Source organism: Nicotiana sylvestris, chromosome 6 (genome assembly GCF_000393655.2).
Source record: "Nicotiana sylvestris chromosome 6, ASM39365v2, whole genome shotgun sequence".
Lineage (NCBI taxonomy): Eukaryota > Viridiplantae > Streptophyta > Magnoliopsida > Solanales > Solanaceae > Nicotiana > Nicotiana sylvestris.
The window spans coordinates 34,407,874-34,424,760 of record NC_091062.1 but is presented as its reverse complement, the minus strand read 5'-3'; the positions used below and the strand labels follow the sequence as shown (position 1 = coordinate 34,424,760).

The following is a 16,887-nucleotide window of genomic DNA, read 5'->3' as shown; positions in this document are numbered from 1 at the left end:
TCCAAGGTCAATTTTGAAAAAAAAAATTAATTAATTCTTGATATATGAAAATACACAATATTGTAAACCATAAATAAAAGGCCAAAAAATTAATTAAAATGAACCGGAGGGAGTATTAGTTTTAGTTTCTACATGGCGTTTGATATCCATTTTATGCATGGAACTTGATTGATCCAAAGCAAATTCTGACAAAAGAAAATCCCACTTTTAAATGTCATACACTCTTACCAAACACGATTTCATACTTAGAATTTAAATTCAAAATTTTTGATTAATCGTAGAGAAGTATTTATCACTCTAGCGTAACTATTGATGATCTGTAATGTGCGATGATAAGTCATTGTTTTTCTTAATTAAACCACCAAGAAGTAATTGATTTTTAATTAGTAAAGTAGAACAAAGAAACAAAATGCGGCAGAGAGGGGTCAAAATGAAGGGTAATATTTACTTTAAATCTAGTAATTTAATATTAAAAATCAAATTAAAATAAGAATTCGGGTGACTTAATTTTGTATTAAGAAATATGCAAGCGACTTGCATCTACTTGTTTATATATTATATATAATAAGCTCTTTTTGAAAAATGAACTTCCCATAATGCAAATTAAATGAGACTTTTTAAGCATATCTACCTTCCTTTTATATGCTGAAAAATGTAACAACAAACTAATAGTAATAGCAATGATAATCTAACTTTGGGTGACTAATTAAATAGTGTATAAGAACTGCAACGAGATTCCAATAAACGTAAACTTTTATCACTTTTCACCAACTCCGACATTTGGGGGTGGATATTCGTGCAATTCGAAATGACTGTTTACCGATTAAATGGTACAATTGAATTTATATCGTAGTTTATAGATAATCGAATCAATTTAATCCTAAAATAATGATAAATAAAATGTACGACTTAATGTTAAAATCAAAATAAAATAGGAGACAACTTGGTTTCCAGGAGCAAGGGTTCCGAAGGCAGTGATAATGACGACGTTAGATAGAAAGTAAAGTAATATTTAGCTTGGAATAATCTGTAGCATAAGTTTGTCAGATTTTTTGTGTCCTACGATTGTTATTGAAGCCACTATTTATAGCTATACCAAGGGAACAAGGTCGTAGGATCAAGCCCCTATTAAATGACAATAATAGACCATTGTATATAATGGATGGTCATGAACGCCAAATTTTTCTGTAACGGATGTGTATTTAATACTGAGGAATATTCTTCATTGAATGTCATCTGCTGGCAAATATTTGTTTACCTTTGTTGACAATATTCCCTTCGGGGTCTACCCTATGACAACCGAAGTTGTTGCCCTCGGTCTTGGTTTCCACTCGCTTTGTCTTCCTTTTGTCCCTGGTTCCACGTGTTACTCTGTCATTCGAATATTTATTATGAACTGATTTTATCCTATACAGATAGTCCTCCTATTTTTCGATGGCATATCTTTGTGTCACCGAAAAGTTGGTGAAGATTCCTTTCCTGGCGGAAAATTTTCTGAACCCTTCTAAAAAGTTTCTGATGCTTGATAAGACGCACGCCTCTTCGCATTTAATATCCCGAATACATGTTACTTCACGATTTAGCAATATTTTCTCCGGTTCTCGAGGTAATCATGGCTACGATTTTAGCCGCCTATTCTTATACTTATATGCCTCATTCTTCTTCTTTTACACTTAACAGTTTTATAAACTCTCTCAAGTTCTTTGCATTCAACTAGATATCTTAGCACCTTCTGCTGATCATGGCTTCTTTCACTAACTCTTCCAAGAACTCCGGTCTTCTCTTAGGTAGGGTCCGAAGGAGAGCAAAAAGAAATTGATATTGATGCTGATCCCCCTATGGTGAGAACTGTTTTCCCCAAACGTCTCAATATGGCCAAGGACTTTGAAGAGAAATTCCCTTCTTCAAGCTCTCGTACTTGGGTTGTTGGCATATACCCCTCTTTTATTTGCCCTTCTAGCATTCCTGATGTAAAGGAAGACTATGACTTCCATGACCTTAACATTATTGCTCCCGGTCTGGTGGAGCAAGTAACCTTCACTTAGAAGGATTTTATGTACATTTATATGTACCCATTTACTTGGGGTGCATTTTTATTAAGCAGGGGACTTGACCCCGTAATTTTGGAGTTGTGCTACTGGTACCAGATTTGTTTGGCACATGTGGGTCCTTCGATGTGGCGAACAGTGGCCTGTTTGTGGTTGATGTGCCACGAAACGAATGAGGAGCTCATCTTGGCTCGTATGATAAATCTCCTCCCCCGAAATTTTTCGTGGGGGAGTAATAAATTTTAGCAAACGTGGCCACCATGCTTTGCTCACTAGCATGGATGACGATAACAACCGTGGGTGGATGGAGCGGTTTGTCATTGTTGCTACCAGGGATATTATCCCCGCCACATCTCTATGCTTCCCTAAGTCCTGGACTCGTAAACGTAAGCTCTAATTTTATTTATTTTTTCTAAAAAAAGGTTATTTCATGTCGTTGCTGATCGTTCTCCTTTTATTATTTCAGCAACTCGATGGACACCACCAAGGGTTGAAGGCTTAAACCAGTGGGTTCAGAAGATTTCAGATATCACCATGTTTGAGACCCACCAATGGAAAGATTTGGCCCTTAAAATACGGATAGAGGGCTATGAATCATGGTATGACTCGTAAAATCGATTTCACCTTAGTTTCATATTTGTACATAGGAAAACTAGTTAATCTCACCATTTTGTTTGATTCAGGTCTCTCGCAGGGCTCTGTTACCGTCCCTGAGGAGGACATTTTGGTTGATTCTGTAGAGGCTACGGAGTTGTTGAAGGAGACTTTCACCCGAACATGCGTTATTAGATCTGCTTCCAGATCAAGTGCTTCCTCTTGGTGTCCCCGGCTAGAGAATAAGCAACCAAAGAGGCGGCATTTTTCTTCGGCTGAGGTCAAGAATAAAAAGGTGAAGAAAGTCGCACCCAAGCCAGTTGCAGAAACTGTGGTAATTGAAGATGATGGAGAAGCCAGTGATGAAGGGTCTTCCCTAGAAAGGAGACAATATCCTTCATCAGCTCAACAGAATGCTCAATTTGAGGAGCTTACAACCCCAACTAAGAACGATGTACAAGTCCTCTAGGGAGAGTTTGAGTTGGTGGAGAATGTCAATTCTCCCTTTACGTTCCTAGTTTCCGATCCTGGTACTGTGAGGCCGAGTACCGGGCCTCTTCCGCCTTCGGTTGGTGAGCAACCAACAAACAACACTGCCTCTGCTGCAACTGCTTCTCAACCCATAACATCATCAGCTTTATCTCCTTCTATGCTGGGTATAACTTCGTCAATAGAAACTACTATATCACCATCACCGTCCGCAGATGCCCAAGAGGATGATGTCCCTCCTATACAGTCCCCAGACCATGGGATTTTGGGGCATAACTACTCGCCCCCTTCTGCAGATCTCCATAGGAGGAGGAGTGTCTCCCACTTGGTATCTACTAAGTGCCATCTGTTGTCTTGACCGGTGGAACTCGCCAATTATCTGAAGTCGTTGGCTTCAGAAAAAAGATAATAAGAAAATACTCTCTCTTTTGGGAGAGTGTTTGTTGAATAACGCCATGTACAATGTCGCAGCGTTAACGTACTTATTCTCTTTACTACTTGTTTCTTTATGACTTGATATGATAGGGTTTCTAACATGGGTTTTTGTTTGGCGTAATACATACGGAGACACCTAAAGTTGGCACGATCTTTCACTTAGATACTTAAACTAGGCCTCTTTCCAATTAGACACGTTTCTTAGGCAATTCTCATACCAATTAGACATGTTTTTTTGTTGGCTTATTAATTAACCAAGCTCGTGTTCTGCAATCAATCTCCGTCTACGTGGCAAAAGTAACCATTATAAATCGTGCCACATCATTTTTTTGTCCACCTTACTGTCCACCTCAGCTATATAGTGTTATTTTCACTAAAATACAAATAACTAGCCCTAAACAAACGATCTAAACATATTACCATTGTTCCTTTTACCATCGATGAAAACGAAGAAAGGTCCTACCACGGTTAAGCTTCTTCTTATTTTGGTCAATGGTGTTGGAATCTAGTATTTCCACTAATTTCTCACCATATTTACAACGCTTCAAGGTCCAATCTCTCCTTATTTTCTATTGCTACAGCTAGGGCTTTTTATTTGTAAGTTATTGATAAAGCTAGGGTTTTTTTGGGGGTTTTCCTTTGTGTTGGTCCCTTGTCGTCTTATGTAAGGGCATATTATGGAGGATGACTATATTTTAACTCGCTTTCACCACAGGGATACATTTATCGAGTAACCTATCCCAATATACAAAGGGGAATTAGATGATTTTGCTGTTGCTATCGATAAAGACCATTTTAGTGTTGTCGAGTTGTCTGCTTATGCTAAAGACCTTAGGTATGCAGTTATCGAAGGGTTTTATTATCAAAAGGAAAAAATGGTGATTTTATCAAAGTCTTTTCTGATTTTTAGTTATATGAATTTGTGAAAGATTTAAAACATGGTGATATTTTGGATGTTTATTTGCGTCATGGGGTGAGTCAGCCTGAAGTAGTCGAAGAAAATGTTGGTCTTTTATGTGGGGCAGAAGTAGGTGGGGGTGGTGATGACTAATTTAAAGCTAGGGCAACACCTGGGAGTAATACAAATACTGAAGAACCTATCGAGCCGTCTACTGAACCAACTCACAATGCTGCTGAACAACCTATTGAGCCTCCTATTGAACCAACTTTGAAAGATGCTGAACCAACTCACAATTCTTCTGAACTAACTGTAAATGCTGCTGATGGAGATGAACCACCAGACCATAATGTTAATGAAGATGGAGTGCAATCAGATGTTGAGGGTAGTGAATCAGATGAAGATATTCTTCCTAAAGATGATGATTTAGATGTTGATGACGAATTGAGATCTCTAAGGGCTGAAAGGAGGAGCAAGAGGCAGGGTAAGCAGAGGAAAAAGCCAATTGCAACAGATGAGATACCACTAAGAGAAGCAGGCATTGACAAAGGATTTGAGGATATTGGAATAAACAAGACTTCAAGATATGTAGGTAAATTAGGTGGTGATGAGCAGTTTATTGATAGTTCAGAGGCTGATAGTGAAGATAGCACAAAAGAGTTAGATCCTGAAGCTATTCCTGGTGTTGATATACCAGCAAGAAGGATGAGTACAAAAATCAGGTATGATCCTGATTGTGAAGTTGCTATATTTGACTTGGAATGATTTTTGAGAATGCTATAGAGTTTCGGAAAGCATTAGCAAATTATGCAATTGAGTACAAGGTGCAGATTAAATTGAGACCAAATGAACCACATAGGGTGAGGGCTAAGTGTAAATCAAAGAGATGCAAATGGGTGTGTTATGCTTGTATTGATAGAGATTCAGGTGATTTTAAAGTAAATAACTACTACCCAGTACACAAATGTGATACTTCAAACAAGAATAAGTTATGCACTTCAAAGTTTGTTGCAAAGAAATTCAAAGATGAAATAACTAAGCAACCCCACAAAAGGATATGGGAAATACAGGAGTTGTGTAGGGACAAGCTAGGATTGTATGTTGGCAAGACAATTTGTTATAGGGCTAAGTTGCGTGTTTTCAGAGAGTCCATGAGTGATTGGAATATGGAGTTTGCAAGGTTATGTGATTATGCTGATATGATAAAACAGACCAATCCTGGTAGCTCATGTTGGGTAAGGATGGACAGTGAAACTGAGCCATGAAAAAATCTCTTTGTTTACTTTTATGTGTGCTTTGATGCATTGAAGAAAGGTTGGTTAGAAGGATGTAGGAGAATCATAGGTTTTAATGGTTGTTTCTTAAAGGGTGCTTGTAAAGGTGAGCTCCTAGTTATTGTTGACAAGAATGGAAATCAACAAATGTTTCCTATAGCATGGGCAGTTGTGGACCATGAGACAAAACATAGCTGGAGTTTTTTCATCAACTACTTGAAAGATGATTTGCAATTGGGAACTGGAGAAGGATTGACTGTGATGGAAGATATGCAAAAGGTAAGTATTATGTTCTGTTGTCTCTTAAGTAGTCTATTAAGTAATTTTGGTATTTGATGTTCATTAATGTGATATGTTCAGTTGTTAAGTACTTAAGTATTCTGTTATTTTGTTAAGTAATTAAGTATTCTGTTATTTTGTTAAGTAACTAGTTGTTGTAGTAATTAGTTGTTCATTAGTATTCTGCTGCTGTTAAGTAATTCTGCTATTAAGTATTCTGTTGTGTGTAGTAATATTCTGCTGTAATTTGAATTAATTATTGTGTAGGGATTTGCTGCAGCTTTGAATGAAGTTTTACCTAATGCTGAATTTAGGATGTGTGCCAGGCATATCTGGTCTAATTGGCATAAGAAATGGAAAGAAGAGGAAAAGAGAAAATAATTTTGGAGGTGCTCTAAATCTAGTTATGAAGTTAAGTTTAAAGAGGAGCTTGAGAAAATGGACAAACTTGGTAAGGATATTTGTAGGGATTTGTTATATTATCCAAAAAAGTCATGGGTTAGAGCTTATTTTGAAGTGCATTTCCAAGTGTGATGTTGTTGAAAATAATATGTGTGAGACCTTTAATTCATGGATTTTAGCTTCTAGGCATAAATCAATTATAACTATGTTGGAGGAGATTAGAAGGAAAATAATGACTAGGGAAGTGGATATGTTGAAATTTGTTGATACATGGATATCTGATATATCACCTATGGCAAGGCTATTGTTAGAGTATAGCAAAGAGCTTGCTAGAAAATGTATTGTCCTTTGGAATGCTGATGTTGGATTTGAGATTAGAGAAGGATTGCATAAGCATGTAGTTAATTTGACTGATAAGGTTTGCACTTGTAGAGCTTGGCAGTTGAGGGGTATTCCATGTCAACATGTTGTTCTTGCATACTATCACATAAACGAAGAACCTGAACAGGCAGTGGAGCATTGGTATAAGAGGGATACCTTCTTAAAAGCATACAAGTATTTCATCCAGCCTATGACAAATATAAAGATGTGGCCTGAAACCAACAATCCTAAGATAGAGCCTCCCAAACCTAAACCCATGCCTGGTAGACCTCAAAGGAACATAAGAAAAGGCAAAGATGAACCAAAAAAGAAATATGGAAAGTTGTCCAAGTGTGGAGTGAAAATGACATGTTCCAAGTGCCATCAACAAGGACATAACAAAATATATTGTAAGGTAAATGTTTCTTGTCAAATATTTCCTGTTGGCATCACATGTTTCCTGTTATTCATATGAATCTAGTAATCTGTTTCCTTCACTGTTATGTAATATGTTGCTCAATGTTATATAGGCTGAAAATTGGATGCCTTCACAGCAAGGTAGCCAAAGCTCACAAGGTGCTAGCCAACCTGATGCAGCTGGAAGCTCAAGCCAACCTACAAACTCTATGTGTTTTGATACAACAAGGGTTAGAAGGGTTAATGAAGCTAGAAGCTCAAGCCAATCAACACCAAGTTCAGCATATTCGAGCAAGCCTGCTAGAAAAAGATTAGGTGACAACTTCCTCCAAAGGGTAAAACAACTACCAACTAAAAGAGAGGAAGGGTTGCAAGTAAAGAAGATGCTGAAAAAGGAGCACAAAAAAGGTCCAAAAATGTTGGTTTTAACATCTACACAACTGCAAGTGGAACTCAAATACTAAATGTATATATTCATAAATATTTCATCTATAATATGACTTAGAAATAACTTACTGATTGTGGTTCATTATTTGGCAAACTGTAGCCCGGAACATCAAGCCAACGAGTTATGACAAGTAGTTCAACTTATAAGAGTGCAGCTCCAACAAGAATTGACCTTGGTTTTAAGGCTAGAGGCTTGAGGTGGAAGGGTCAAGAAGCTTTCACAACTTCCCAGTTGCAGCAGATGAAGGCAAACTTCAGCAAGAAGTAGTATCTTAGGAACTTATTTTGTCTATATGTTATGTAGCAGCAACCTATTATATTTTGGGATCTAATTTTTGAAAGAACTAAACTTTAATGGTTGTATTCAGTCGTGTAATCTTACTATTCTGTTTTGGATATATGTTATGCAACAACAACTTCAGCCTTATTTTGTTTGTTTTGGCAGAATAGTTACTCTATGTTCTGAATAATTAGTCTATATAGCAGCAACTTCAGTCTATATGTTCTGCATTTTGAAACTACATCTTATGGTTCTATGCCTTGTACAGAAGTTGTGTATTATAGCACTTTCAAAATTCAGCAGCTGTATATTATAACAACGGTTTCAAAATTCAGAAGTTTATAACAAAATTCAGAAGTTTATAACAAAATTCAGTTGTATAAAAGTTTATAGCAACAACAACTAAATATTACAACAACAGTTTCAAAACAGAAGTTTAAAGCAACATCACCAACATTACATATTAATCAACAACACCTAAAACAACCAAAGTACATCAGTCATACAGTTTCCATAAAACAACCAACAATACAACAACAATCGTCAAAAGGATCCGTCTTCTTTTTGCTTGAACTTTCTCCTCTTCAAAAGCTTTGACTCTCTTTAATAAACCCCAAATTATATTCTTCGCTTGAGTAGGAATCTTATCGTCATACCAACAGAAATAATCACATCCAACCTTTTTCTACAAATATCACAAAACACTTTTAATCAATTTTTATCAAAGAAAATAATTCATAAAACAGATTTTACAAATTATGAACAAACAATTTACCTTTCTAATTTTGCAAGCAAAAAACCTACGACCTGGGTTTAATTGGGTCCAAGAAGTATTCAACTTTGGAGAAACACCATACTTAGAGATTCGAGCAGCAGAGTAAGGTGACATTGATGAGTTCGTCGATTCCGATAAATTCGACATTAATAAACATGGTAACAATAGAAATGAGAGGAAGAAGAGAAGAGAAGAAATTAATTGATACCAAGAAGAGAACAGAAACGAGAGAAAGAAGAGAAGAGAAGAAAAGAATTGACAAGAATAGAAGGAGAATTGCTGGAGAAATCTAAGAAAAAGAGAAGCGAACAAATAGGTTATTTAAGAATTGGGAAAGAGATTAGGGTTTAAATAATAATTGACAATCCATGTTATCGTTATCTGTCTAATTGGGAAAGGAAAAATCACTTATTGGAATCCTTCACGAGCCTAAATAGGTTTGAAGTCACGCTATATGCCACCAGCAAAAAATGTGTCTACTTGGGAATTTCAGAAGGTGGTGATATATTGATGGCACGACCTTCATCTCGTGTAGCTATGGTCTTCCAGGAATTATGTTGTAGCCCATATCGCCATCTACTACTTCAAACAAGGTAGTCTTCATGACCCCTTGGGCGTTCGTGGGCAGTAGGATCTCCCCTCGAGTTGTCACACTTGCTAAGTTGAACCCAGCGATGAGCTTTGTGGCATAATGATGGTTCTAGTTAGCTTGGTTTTCTCCAGCACTCTTTATTGAATGATATTGGCTGAACTTCCTGGGTCCACCAAAACACGTTTAATTTTAAAATCTAGAATGTTAAGAGAAATTACCAGGGCATCGTTGTGTGACAGTAGAAATCCATCGATGTATTCTTCTATGAATGTGATGTCGTCCTCAGCGACTTTCCGGGACTCTTGCTATGAGTCACTAACACGATTGTTTTATTTGCTGTCGAGAATGTCACACCGTTGATCTCGTTTACCCCAAAAATCATGTTGATGGTTTGTTGGGGAGGGTATTCATATCTTCGAGAGCTATGCGTTATCCCGATTGCGACCGCAATTATTTCTGGTCCGGTTGCTTAAGAACTCTATGAGATGGCCATTTTTCAATAACGTCGCCACCTCCTTGCACAGATGTCGGCAGTCCCCAATCTGGTGGCTGTTAGTCCCATTATACTCGCACCATATATTAGTATCCTTTGATTGGGATCAGATCTCATCGGCCTCGAGAACAGTGCTTCCTTGATGTTCCTCATTACCGTACTAGCTCCACTACACTGATATTGAAATTATACTTGGATAGTCTGGGATAGGTGGAATCCTGGGAACCCGATACCTCTTTATCTTGCAATGACCTGTTATTCCGGCCACAATCAATTCTTCTATCGGGCGTGAACCTATACGCCCACCGAAACCCTCTGTCGCATCTTTTGATCCTTTTGTAGGGCAAAAATCGGCCATTAGAAGTTCGTCGATCTGCGTCAAAATCATCCTCCGACTTATCTCTATTTTTTTCTCGATCCCAACCCTTAGTTGATGTCGAGAACCCGAGTTGATAATCTTCTATTCTTATATTTGATTCGTAACAGATATGGACATATGCTTATATAGTTGTTTGGACTCGATCAGGCTTTCTTTCGATTTTTGGGAGGCGTTGGAGCTCCTCGATTTCATCCCTTTAGTAAGACTAAATACCTCAGTTGCCCATTCGTCTGGCAGGGCTAGTAGCAACATCCTTTCTTTCTAAAACCTGGTTATGAACTCAAAAATCAACTCGGACTCTACTTGTGAAATTCTAAATATGTCTGCCTTCCAGTCTTGGACCTTCCTGGACCGGCATTGGCCTTAATGAAAGAGTCTGCGAGCATTTCGAAGTAATCTATCGAGTGTTCGGGTAAGAGTGAGTACCATGTTAGCGCCCCATTCATAAGGGTTTCTCCGAACATCTTTAGCAGGACAGACTCAATCTCGTGTGGAGCTAAGTCATTTCCTTTCACCTCCGTTGTATAGGTGGTAATATGTTCCTGAGGGTCCGAAGTCACATAATATTTTGGTAGATCTAGCATTTTGAATATTTTCGGAATTAACTCTGGTGCTGCGCTCGGTTTGAACGGCAACTGGGTGTATTTTTTTGAGTCCGGACCCATCAGCACTGGTGGTGCACCCGAAATTTGGTCCGTTCGAGTATTTATTTCCCTTATAAACCGCATGAGCTCAGTTTTAAAAGGATCATTATTGTTATTGTCACTATATCCGTTGTCGATCCCCTGGCCCGGTCAAAGCCGACCTCACTCCTTGGGTTGTTGTTATCAACCCATTGCGCTATTTGATTTTTTGGAGCACCAGGAGGAACTTGACCTCTTCCATTTTTGTTGTTGGAAGGCCTCCGACAACTCTTGCCTCAATTCCGTCATGGCTTGGTCTTACCGTGAGAGATGGCCCATGATGGCCGTTTGTTGTTCTCTCAAGATCCTCACTGTTTCTACAACGTGCTCGTCTTTAGCGTCATCAGGAGCCGCCTCCTGTACGTGTCGGGGCTACCGCCCACCATGAACCGGTGTGGCTACGTCCTCCTCATTGCGGGTGTCGCTGATTGAATCCTCGTGTTAAGGCAGATTTTCTTATTCTTCAACATTGTGTGCGATGTTGACATCGTTATCTGCCATCTTTTATGATTTTTGCTAAGAATCAAACAAACTAGTAATAGACGCAAGGGTCACTCAATTACGCAACTGTCTAAGTCCCACAGTGGGCGCCAAATTGTTTACCCGTAAAACAGTATAGTTGAATTTATAGCGTGGTTTATAGACAAACGAATCGATTTGATCCTAAAATGATAAATAAATTAAATAAAATGTAAGACTTAGCATTGAGATCGAGATAAAATAGTAGACAGCTTGGCTTCAGGAGCAGGGGTTCTGGAGGCAATAACAAGAATGATGTTAGACAGAAAGTAAAGTAATATTTAGCTTGGAATAATGTGTAGTATAAGTTTGTCAGAATTTTTGTGTCCTACGATGGTTGTTGAAGCCACTATTTATAGCTATACCTAGGGAACAAGGTCATAGGATCAAGCTCCTCTTAAATGACAAAAATAGGGGCCATTGATGAATATATAATGGCAGGTCATGAATGCTAAAATTCTCTATAACGGATGTGTAATTAATACTGAGGAATATTCTTCATTGAATGTCATCTGGTGGTAAATATTTGTTTGACCTCATTGACAATATTCCTTTCGGGGTCTACACAATGCCAACCGAAGTTGTTGCCCTCGATCTTGGTTTCCACTTGCTTCGTCTTCCGTCTGTCCTCGATTCCACATGTCACTCTGTCATTCGAGTATTTATTGTGAACTGATTTTACCCTATACAATGACAATGCAAATTCAATTCAAATAAGCTCAAACTGGATCGAATTTTTAAGTTCGGTTTTGCATTAATTAGCTTGGATTTTGACTTTTTGGTTTTGAGCCTATAAGTTGAGCTGCTTTTTTTTTTTCCTATGAAAATGGATATCCAAATGAAATATTCATATTACGTTGCTTAACAATTTTTTATTCTCACCACAATTATCCAAATAAAGCATTCATACAAATAATGAAATATTATCAAGAAAATACAACACCAACACTAATAAGGCCGGTGAGAATTAACAATAGTAAAACCTTGTCAAAAAAGATAGTACTCTAACAATTACTTAGTATTAGTATTGAATATATGAGCTAATGTTATATGTATGGTATTAGACTTATTAGTATCAAACATATCTATAATGGACTAATGCCTAATGAATAGCACCAAATATAAGGTATAAATATTTTGAATTTTCAAATACCAAATCCAATGTTCGATCCAAATTACACAAATAAATTCAATTCGTAATCTGAAAATTCAAATTAAAAATTTAATAAATTTCGGATTTGTCCAAACTTTGGCAACCCAACCGACGATGGAAAAAATCGAATAAGAAAATAAAATAATAGAAGCAAAACCCGACAAGCCAAATACACAAAAGACAAAATGAAAGAAATACACAAAAGAAATATGTCAAAAAGAAGGACCAAAGTGCCTTTTTAAAAAGAATGCAAACGTGTCATCCATAGATGACATATTTACAAGACTTTTCTTCTACACTCGCTTTCGCATCCCAATTATTATAAAAACGGTATCACCCAACTCCAAAAAACGCTAGCCCCCTTTCTCTTCTCCACGTATTTGCACGTGTCCCACACTCCATCCTCCTTCTTTGCCTACAAACTCCCAAAAAAAAGATTTAATTCAAAATACTTAAAAAGAATTTGAGAAAGTTGCTATAAAAGAAAAAAGATGTCCATAATGTATAAAATTTCAAGATCAGAATTAAAGCATCTTTTGCATCGTTAAAAATTGTGATGGGATAAATAAAATACTTGCAATTAGAAATGTATCTCGAAGAAATATTATGAGTTCGCCTGAACTCATAGTTTCGGCTCAAATTCTTTATATTTGTCCGAAAATTCAATAAATATATATAAATAATAAAATTTGAACACATTCAATTACATAAAATGTGAGAGAATTTAGAATCTAAACTCAAAAATTTAAATTTTGAATTCGCTTTTGCTTTCGATCTTAACTCAAAAATTTTAAATTCCACGTGAATTCAGATTATTTAAACTTTATGATAGATATCGAATATTGGACATCAAATGAAAAAAAAAAAATCCTTCACTTTTTTCTCTTATTTTTCTTCCAAACAGTGGTTTTAATCTCAGGTGAAAACTGCAGACAAAAAAACAAAGATTCAATCTTCTAGAAATTACGTGAGAGAGTGCCACGTTGTAGGGGACCTCAAATGACTTATTGAGGTATTTTTTTTTAACTCTTTTGCTTGGGTTCATGCATTTGCTCCAAGTCTTTACTGCTTAGATAAGGTCGGCTGCTAAATGCCTAACTTTCTCTACGTGTCATCTTTTGGAACTGTCAAGACTTTAGTGGGGTCCTTAGAAAAGGACAACCGTACTTATCTCTATTCTACTTTCGTCCATATATAAATCCCCAACATTTCTCGTTCTCAAAAGAAAAAGAAGTTTAGAGAATTAGTTTTATTATTCTCACCATATTGATTTCCTCGGTTATTCTCTAAGCTTCTTAATTTCTTTTACTGAAAAAGAAAAATCTAAATTTTGAAGATGGGTGTTCAAGAAAAAGATCCTCTTTTGCAATTAAGTTTGCCACCAGGGTTTCGTTTTTATCCTACTGACGAAGAGCTTTTAGTTCAATATTTATGCAAGAAAGTTGCAGGACATGACTTCTCTATGCAAATCATTGGGGATATTGATTTGTACAAATTTGACCCTTGGGTTCTTCCAAGTAAATTTCTAATTTATACAATCTACTCCTTTTTCAATGAACATGTTTAAAGGGCACTATCTTGCTTTTAATTTTGTGTTAAAGCATCCTGTCTTCAAAGTATCTTGCATTCACTTCAGTTTATAAAGTATCTTGTGTTCAAGCCGGATCCAGCAGGATCCGGGTTGTGATCTAGACAACCCATCTAATACAAGAATTGGCAGGATCCGGGGTGTGATCTAGGCAGCCCATCTAATACAAGAATTGACGATTATTTTTAATGTTCAAACCCGTGACCTATAACAATTTTATTGTTTCATTGAACATGTTTAATTAATTAAAATGAAATTTAACAAAAGAAGGATAGACTCTATAAAAGATTACGATCTTAAATATACCATGATATTATTGTTAATTGTTGATTTCTTATTGATTTGTACAGGTAAGGCCCTATTTGGTGAAAAAGAATGGTATTTTTTTAGTCCAAGAGATAGGAAGTATCCAAATGGATCTCGACCAAATAGAGTAGCTGGAACTGGTTATTGGAAAGCAACTGGAACTGATAAGGTCATAACATCACAAGGAAGAAAAGTTGGAATTAAGAAAGCACTTGTGTTTTATGTGGGTAAAGCACCAAAAGGAACTAAGACCAATTGGATTATGCATGAATATAGACTCTTTGAACCTTCAAGGAAAAATGGAAGTACAAAGGTAAATTCACATATCCCTTTTTTTTTTTGAATAATAAAAAGAAATTTGTGCCTTTAGACCTTTGAATATTGAATTGTGCGCTTAAACAAGTTAATTACTCATGTATTATGATGAATGGACTATTACCCTTTTTTTTAAAAGGAAAATGATAATGTATAGCCGTTCTCAAACTAATAGTCATTTTGTATGTATATATACATTCTATATGTTATATATAAAATTATACAAATTTTATATATTTTTTCGGATACAAATGTAAATAGTTTTTGGTGCGGGCTAAAAGTGGATAAAGTCCATGTTTTAAAGGTAGTATGGTTCCAAGAGTAGTTTAAATATAACACAATTTCCCTATAAAAGGATAGAAGATATGTGTTTTATTAGTTGAAGGTTCAATGTGCTTATTCAAATATCGCAAGGGTCAAATTAGAATTTACAAATAATTGGAGGACCAAAGTGCAACTATATATCCTTTTTAGGTCAAGTATCTTTAGGCATTTGTTAATGAGTTTTTGTTATGTATATTTTTCAGCTAGATGAATGGGTCCTCTGTCGAATTTATAAGAAGAATTCAAGTGGACAAAAGCCTCATATGTCCGGTTTGAACAGCAAAGAATACAGCCATGGTTCTTCAACTTCATCGTCGTCCCAATTCGATGATATGCTCGATTCGTTACCTGAGATGGACCACAAGTTTTCTAACTTGCCGAGATTGAACTCACTCAAGAATTTCCAACAAGGCGAAAAGTTTAATCTTGAACGCCTGGATTCTGCCAACTTTGATTGGGCAATCCTTGCGGGGCTCAAACCAATGCCAGAATTGGGCCCCGCAAATCAAGCTCCAGGCGTTCAACCTCAACCTCAGGGGCATGTTAACAACCACATACACAACCATAACAACAACAACAACTATATGAATTTTCTAAATGATGGGTATGTCCAGCCTACGAATATCCGAGGTAATGCCAAGGTAGAAAGAGTGAATCTGGATGAAGAAGTTGAAAGCGGGATTAGAAATCAAGGGATTGATAAATCAGGATTCTTCCAACAGAATATAAATGGATTTTCTCAAACCTATACGAATACTGTCGACCAGTTTGGGATTCAGTGTCCTAACCAGACATTAAATCTGGGATTCAGGCAGTAGATATTGAAAAGTAAAAAGATTGTAATTTGTCATAGCAAAAGATATGGAAAAGGATGAAATATGTATGCCTGTGGGTATGTCAGAAATATGGAATTTTTAGTGCTGTTTACTGATCAGTTGTGACACTGAATTCCAAGAAGAGGATGGAGAACCCTAGAGGCAGAGTGTATTCATTCCTTTGGGGGCAATGGCAAAGAGAAATTCACCTAGGTTCTGTTTTTGAGCGACTTCACATATTCGATACTGTACACACACAAAATATATAGGGGAATGTACATTCTTATAGGAATTGGGCTTATAGTTTGTACGATACATTTCCAGATGTAGTTGTATTCTGTAGTTCTTTCATTTATGTAGCAAGTCAATACATAGAAGTTACTTTTACGCGTTGTTTGTCCAATGCTCATGTCTTAGGATAATAACAAACAAAGCTATGATAAATAGAACTCAATATAATAAAAAGACGGAAAATGGTCAAATTTGTTTATGTACTGTTTGAAATTGTTCAGTTTCGCTTCCGTTGCACTATTAAGCATTTGTGCTTAGTCAAATGCTTAGTAAATCGTTTCCTATTTCCCCTAAGTGCTTCATGAGTTCGAATTTTCGAATTAAAGAAGGTGTAAATTTACTTCTCAATTTTTGACTATAATTTATTAATAACTTCATACCAGAGCGTTTTAGGGGTTCAAAGATACAAACAAATTGTTTCCTCACACCGATTAACATTTGACCAACAGAGGACAAACTAGCTCAATTTCAAATATGACCGAGGCAAATTGGCCTTTTCCCCATAAAAAACTTAACTCTATAATGTTTCGCGTGATTATTGATGGTTGTACGAGACAATGTTTCGCATGATTAATATTTGTACAGTCAACTCTGTTTATAATAGTCTTATTTGTTTCGATATATATATTTTGACTTTTATAGCGAATGATTGTTATACACCTATAATCACATTTGACGTTTATATTGGAATATATAGTTAAGTTTATAAGATATGGGACCTAAATCTACAT

General features: G+C 36.4%; 3 protein-coding genes across 3 annotated transcripts; 2 read left to right on the top strand and 1 right to left on the bottom strand.

Annotated features, from left to right (window-relative positions):
• The first annotated feature begins 5,225 nt into the window (after positions 1–5,225).
• LOC104231712 (uncharacterized) lies at positions 5,226–6,398 on the top strand. The gene is made up of 3 exons (XM_009784761.1): positions 5,226–5,699; positions 5,775–6,017; positions 6,285–6,398. The coding sequence occupies exons 1-3, from the start codon at positions 5,226–5,228 to the stop codon at positions 6,396–6,398; spliced, it is 831 nt and encodes a 276-aa protein (XP_009783063.1).
• Positions 6,399–8,419: 2,021 nt separating this feature from the next.
• LOC104231711 (uncharacterized) lies at positions 8,420–8,845 on the bottom strand. The gene is made up of 2 exons (XM_009784760.1): positions 8,699–8,845; positions 8,420–8,608 (listed from the first exon to the last, which is right to left on the bottom strand). Exons 1-2 carry the CDS (start codon positions 8,843–8,845, stop codon positions 8,420–8,422), a joined length of 336 nt encoding a protein of 111 aa, XP_009783062.1.
• Positions 8,846–13,738: 4,893 nt separating this feature from the next.
• Positions 13,739–16,252, top strand: LOC104231709 (NAC domain-containing protein JA2). Its single transcript, XM_009784759.2, has 3 exons — positions 13,739–14,034; positions 14,456–14,724; positions 15,254–16,252. The coding sequence occupies exons 1-3, from the start codon at positions 13,854–13,856 to the stop codon at positions 15,866–15,868; spliced, it is 1,065 nt and encodes a 354-aa protein (XP_009783061.1). The 5' UTR covers positions 13,739–13,853; the 3' UTR covers positions 15,869–16,252.
• Positions 16,253–16,887: the final 635 nt, after the last annotated feature.

Coding starts and splice junctions, on each gene's coding strand:
- LOC104231712 (XM_009784761.1), top strand. CDS start 5,226: ATGATTTTTGAGAATGCTATAGAGTTTCGGAAAGCATTAGCAAATTAT. Junction 5,700..5,774: donor ATCCTGGTAGCTCATGTTGG/GTAAGGATGGAC, acceptor GATGCATTGAAG/AAAGGTTGGTTAGAAGGATG. Junction 6,018..6,284: donor TGATGGAAGATATGCAAAAG/GTAAGTATTATG, acceptor ATTATTGTGTAG/GGATTTGCTGCAGCTTTGAA.
- LOC104231711 (XM_009784760.1), bottom strand. CDS start 8,845: ATGTCGAATTTATCGGAATCGACGAACTCATCAATGTCACCTTACTCT. Junction 8,609..8,698: donor TTGCTTGCAAAATTAGAAAG/GTAAATTGTTTG, acceptor TGATATTTGTAG/AAAAAGGTTGGATGTGATTA.
- LOC104231709 (XM_009784759.2), top strand. CDS start 13,854: ATGGGTGTTCAAGAAAAAGATCCTCTTTTGCAATTAAGTTTGCCACCA. Junction 14,035..14,455: donor TGACCCTTGGGTTCTTCCAA/GTAAATTTCTAA, acceptor TGATTTGTACAG/GTAAGGCCCTATTTGGTGAA. Junction 14,725..15,253: donor GGAAAAATGGAAGTACAAAG/GTAAATTCACAT, acceptor TATATTTTTCAG/CTAGATGAATGGGTCCTCTG.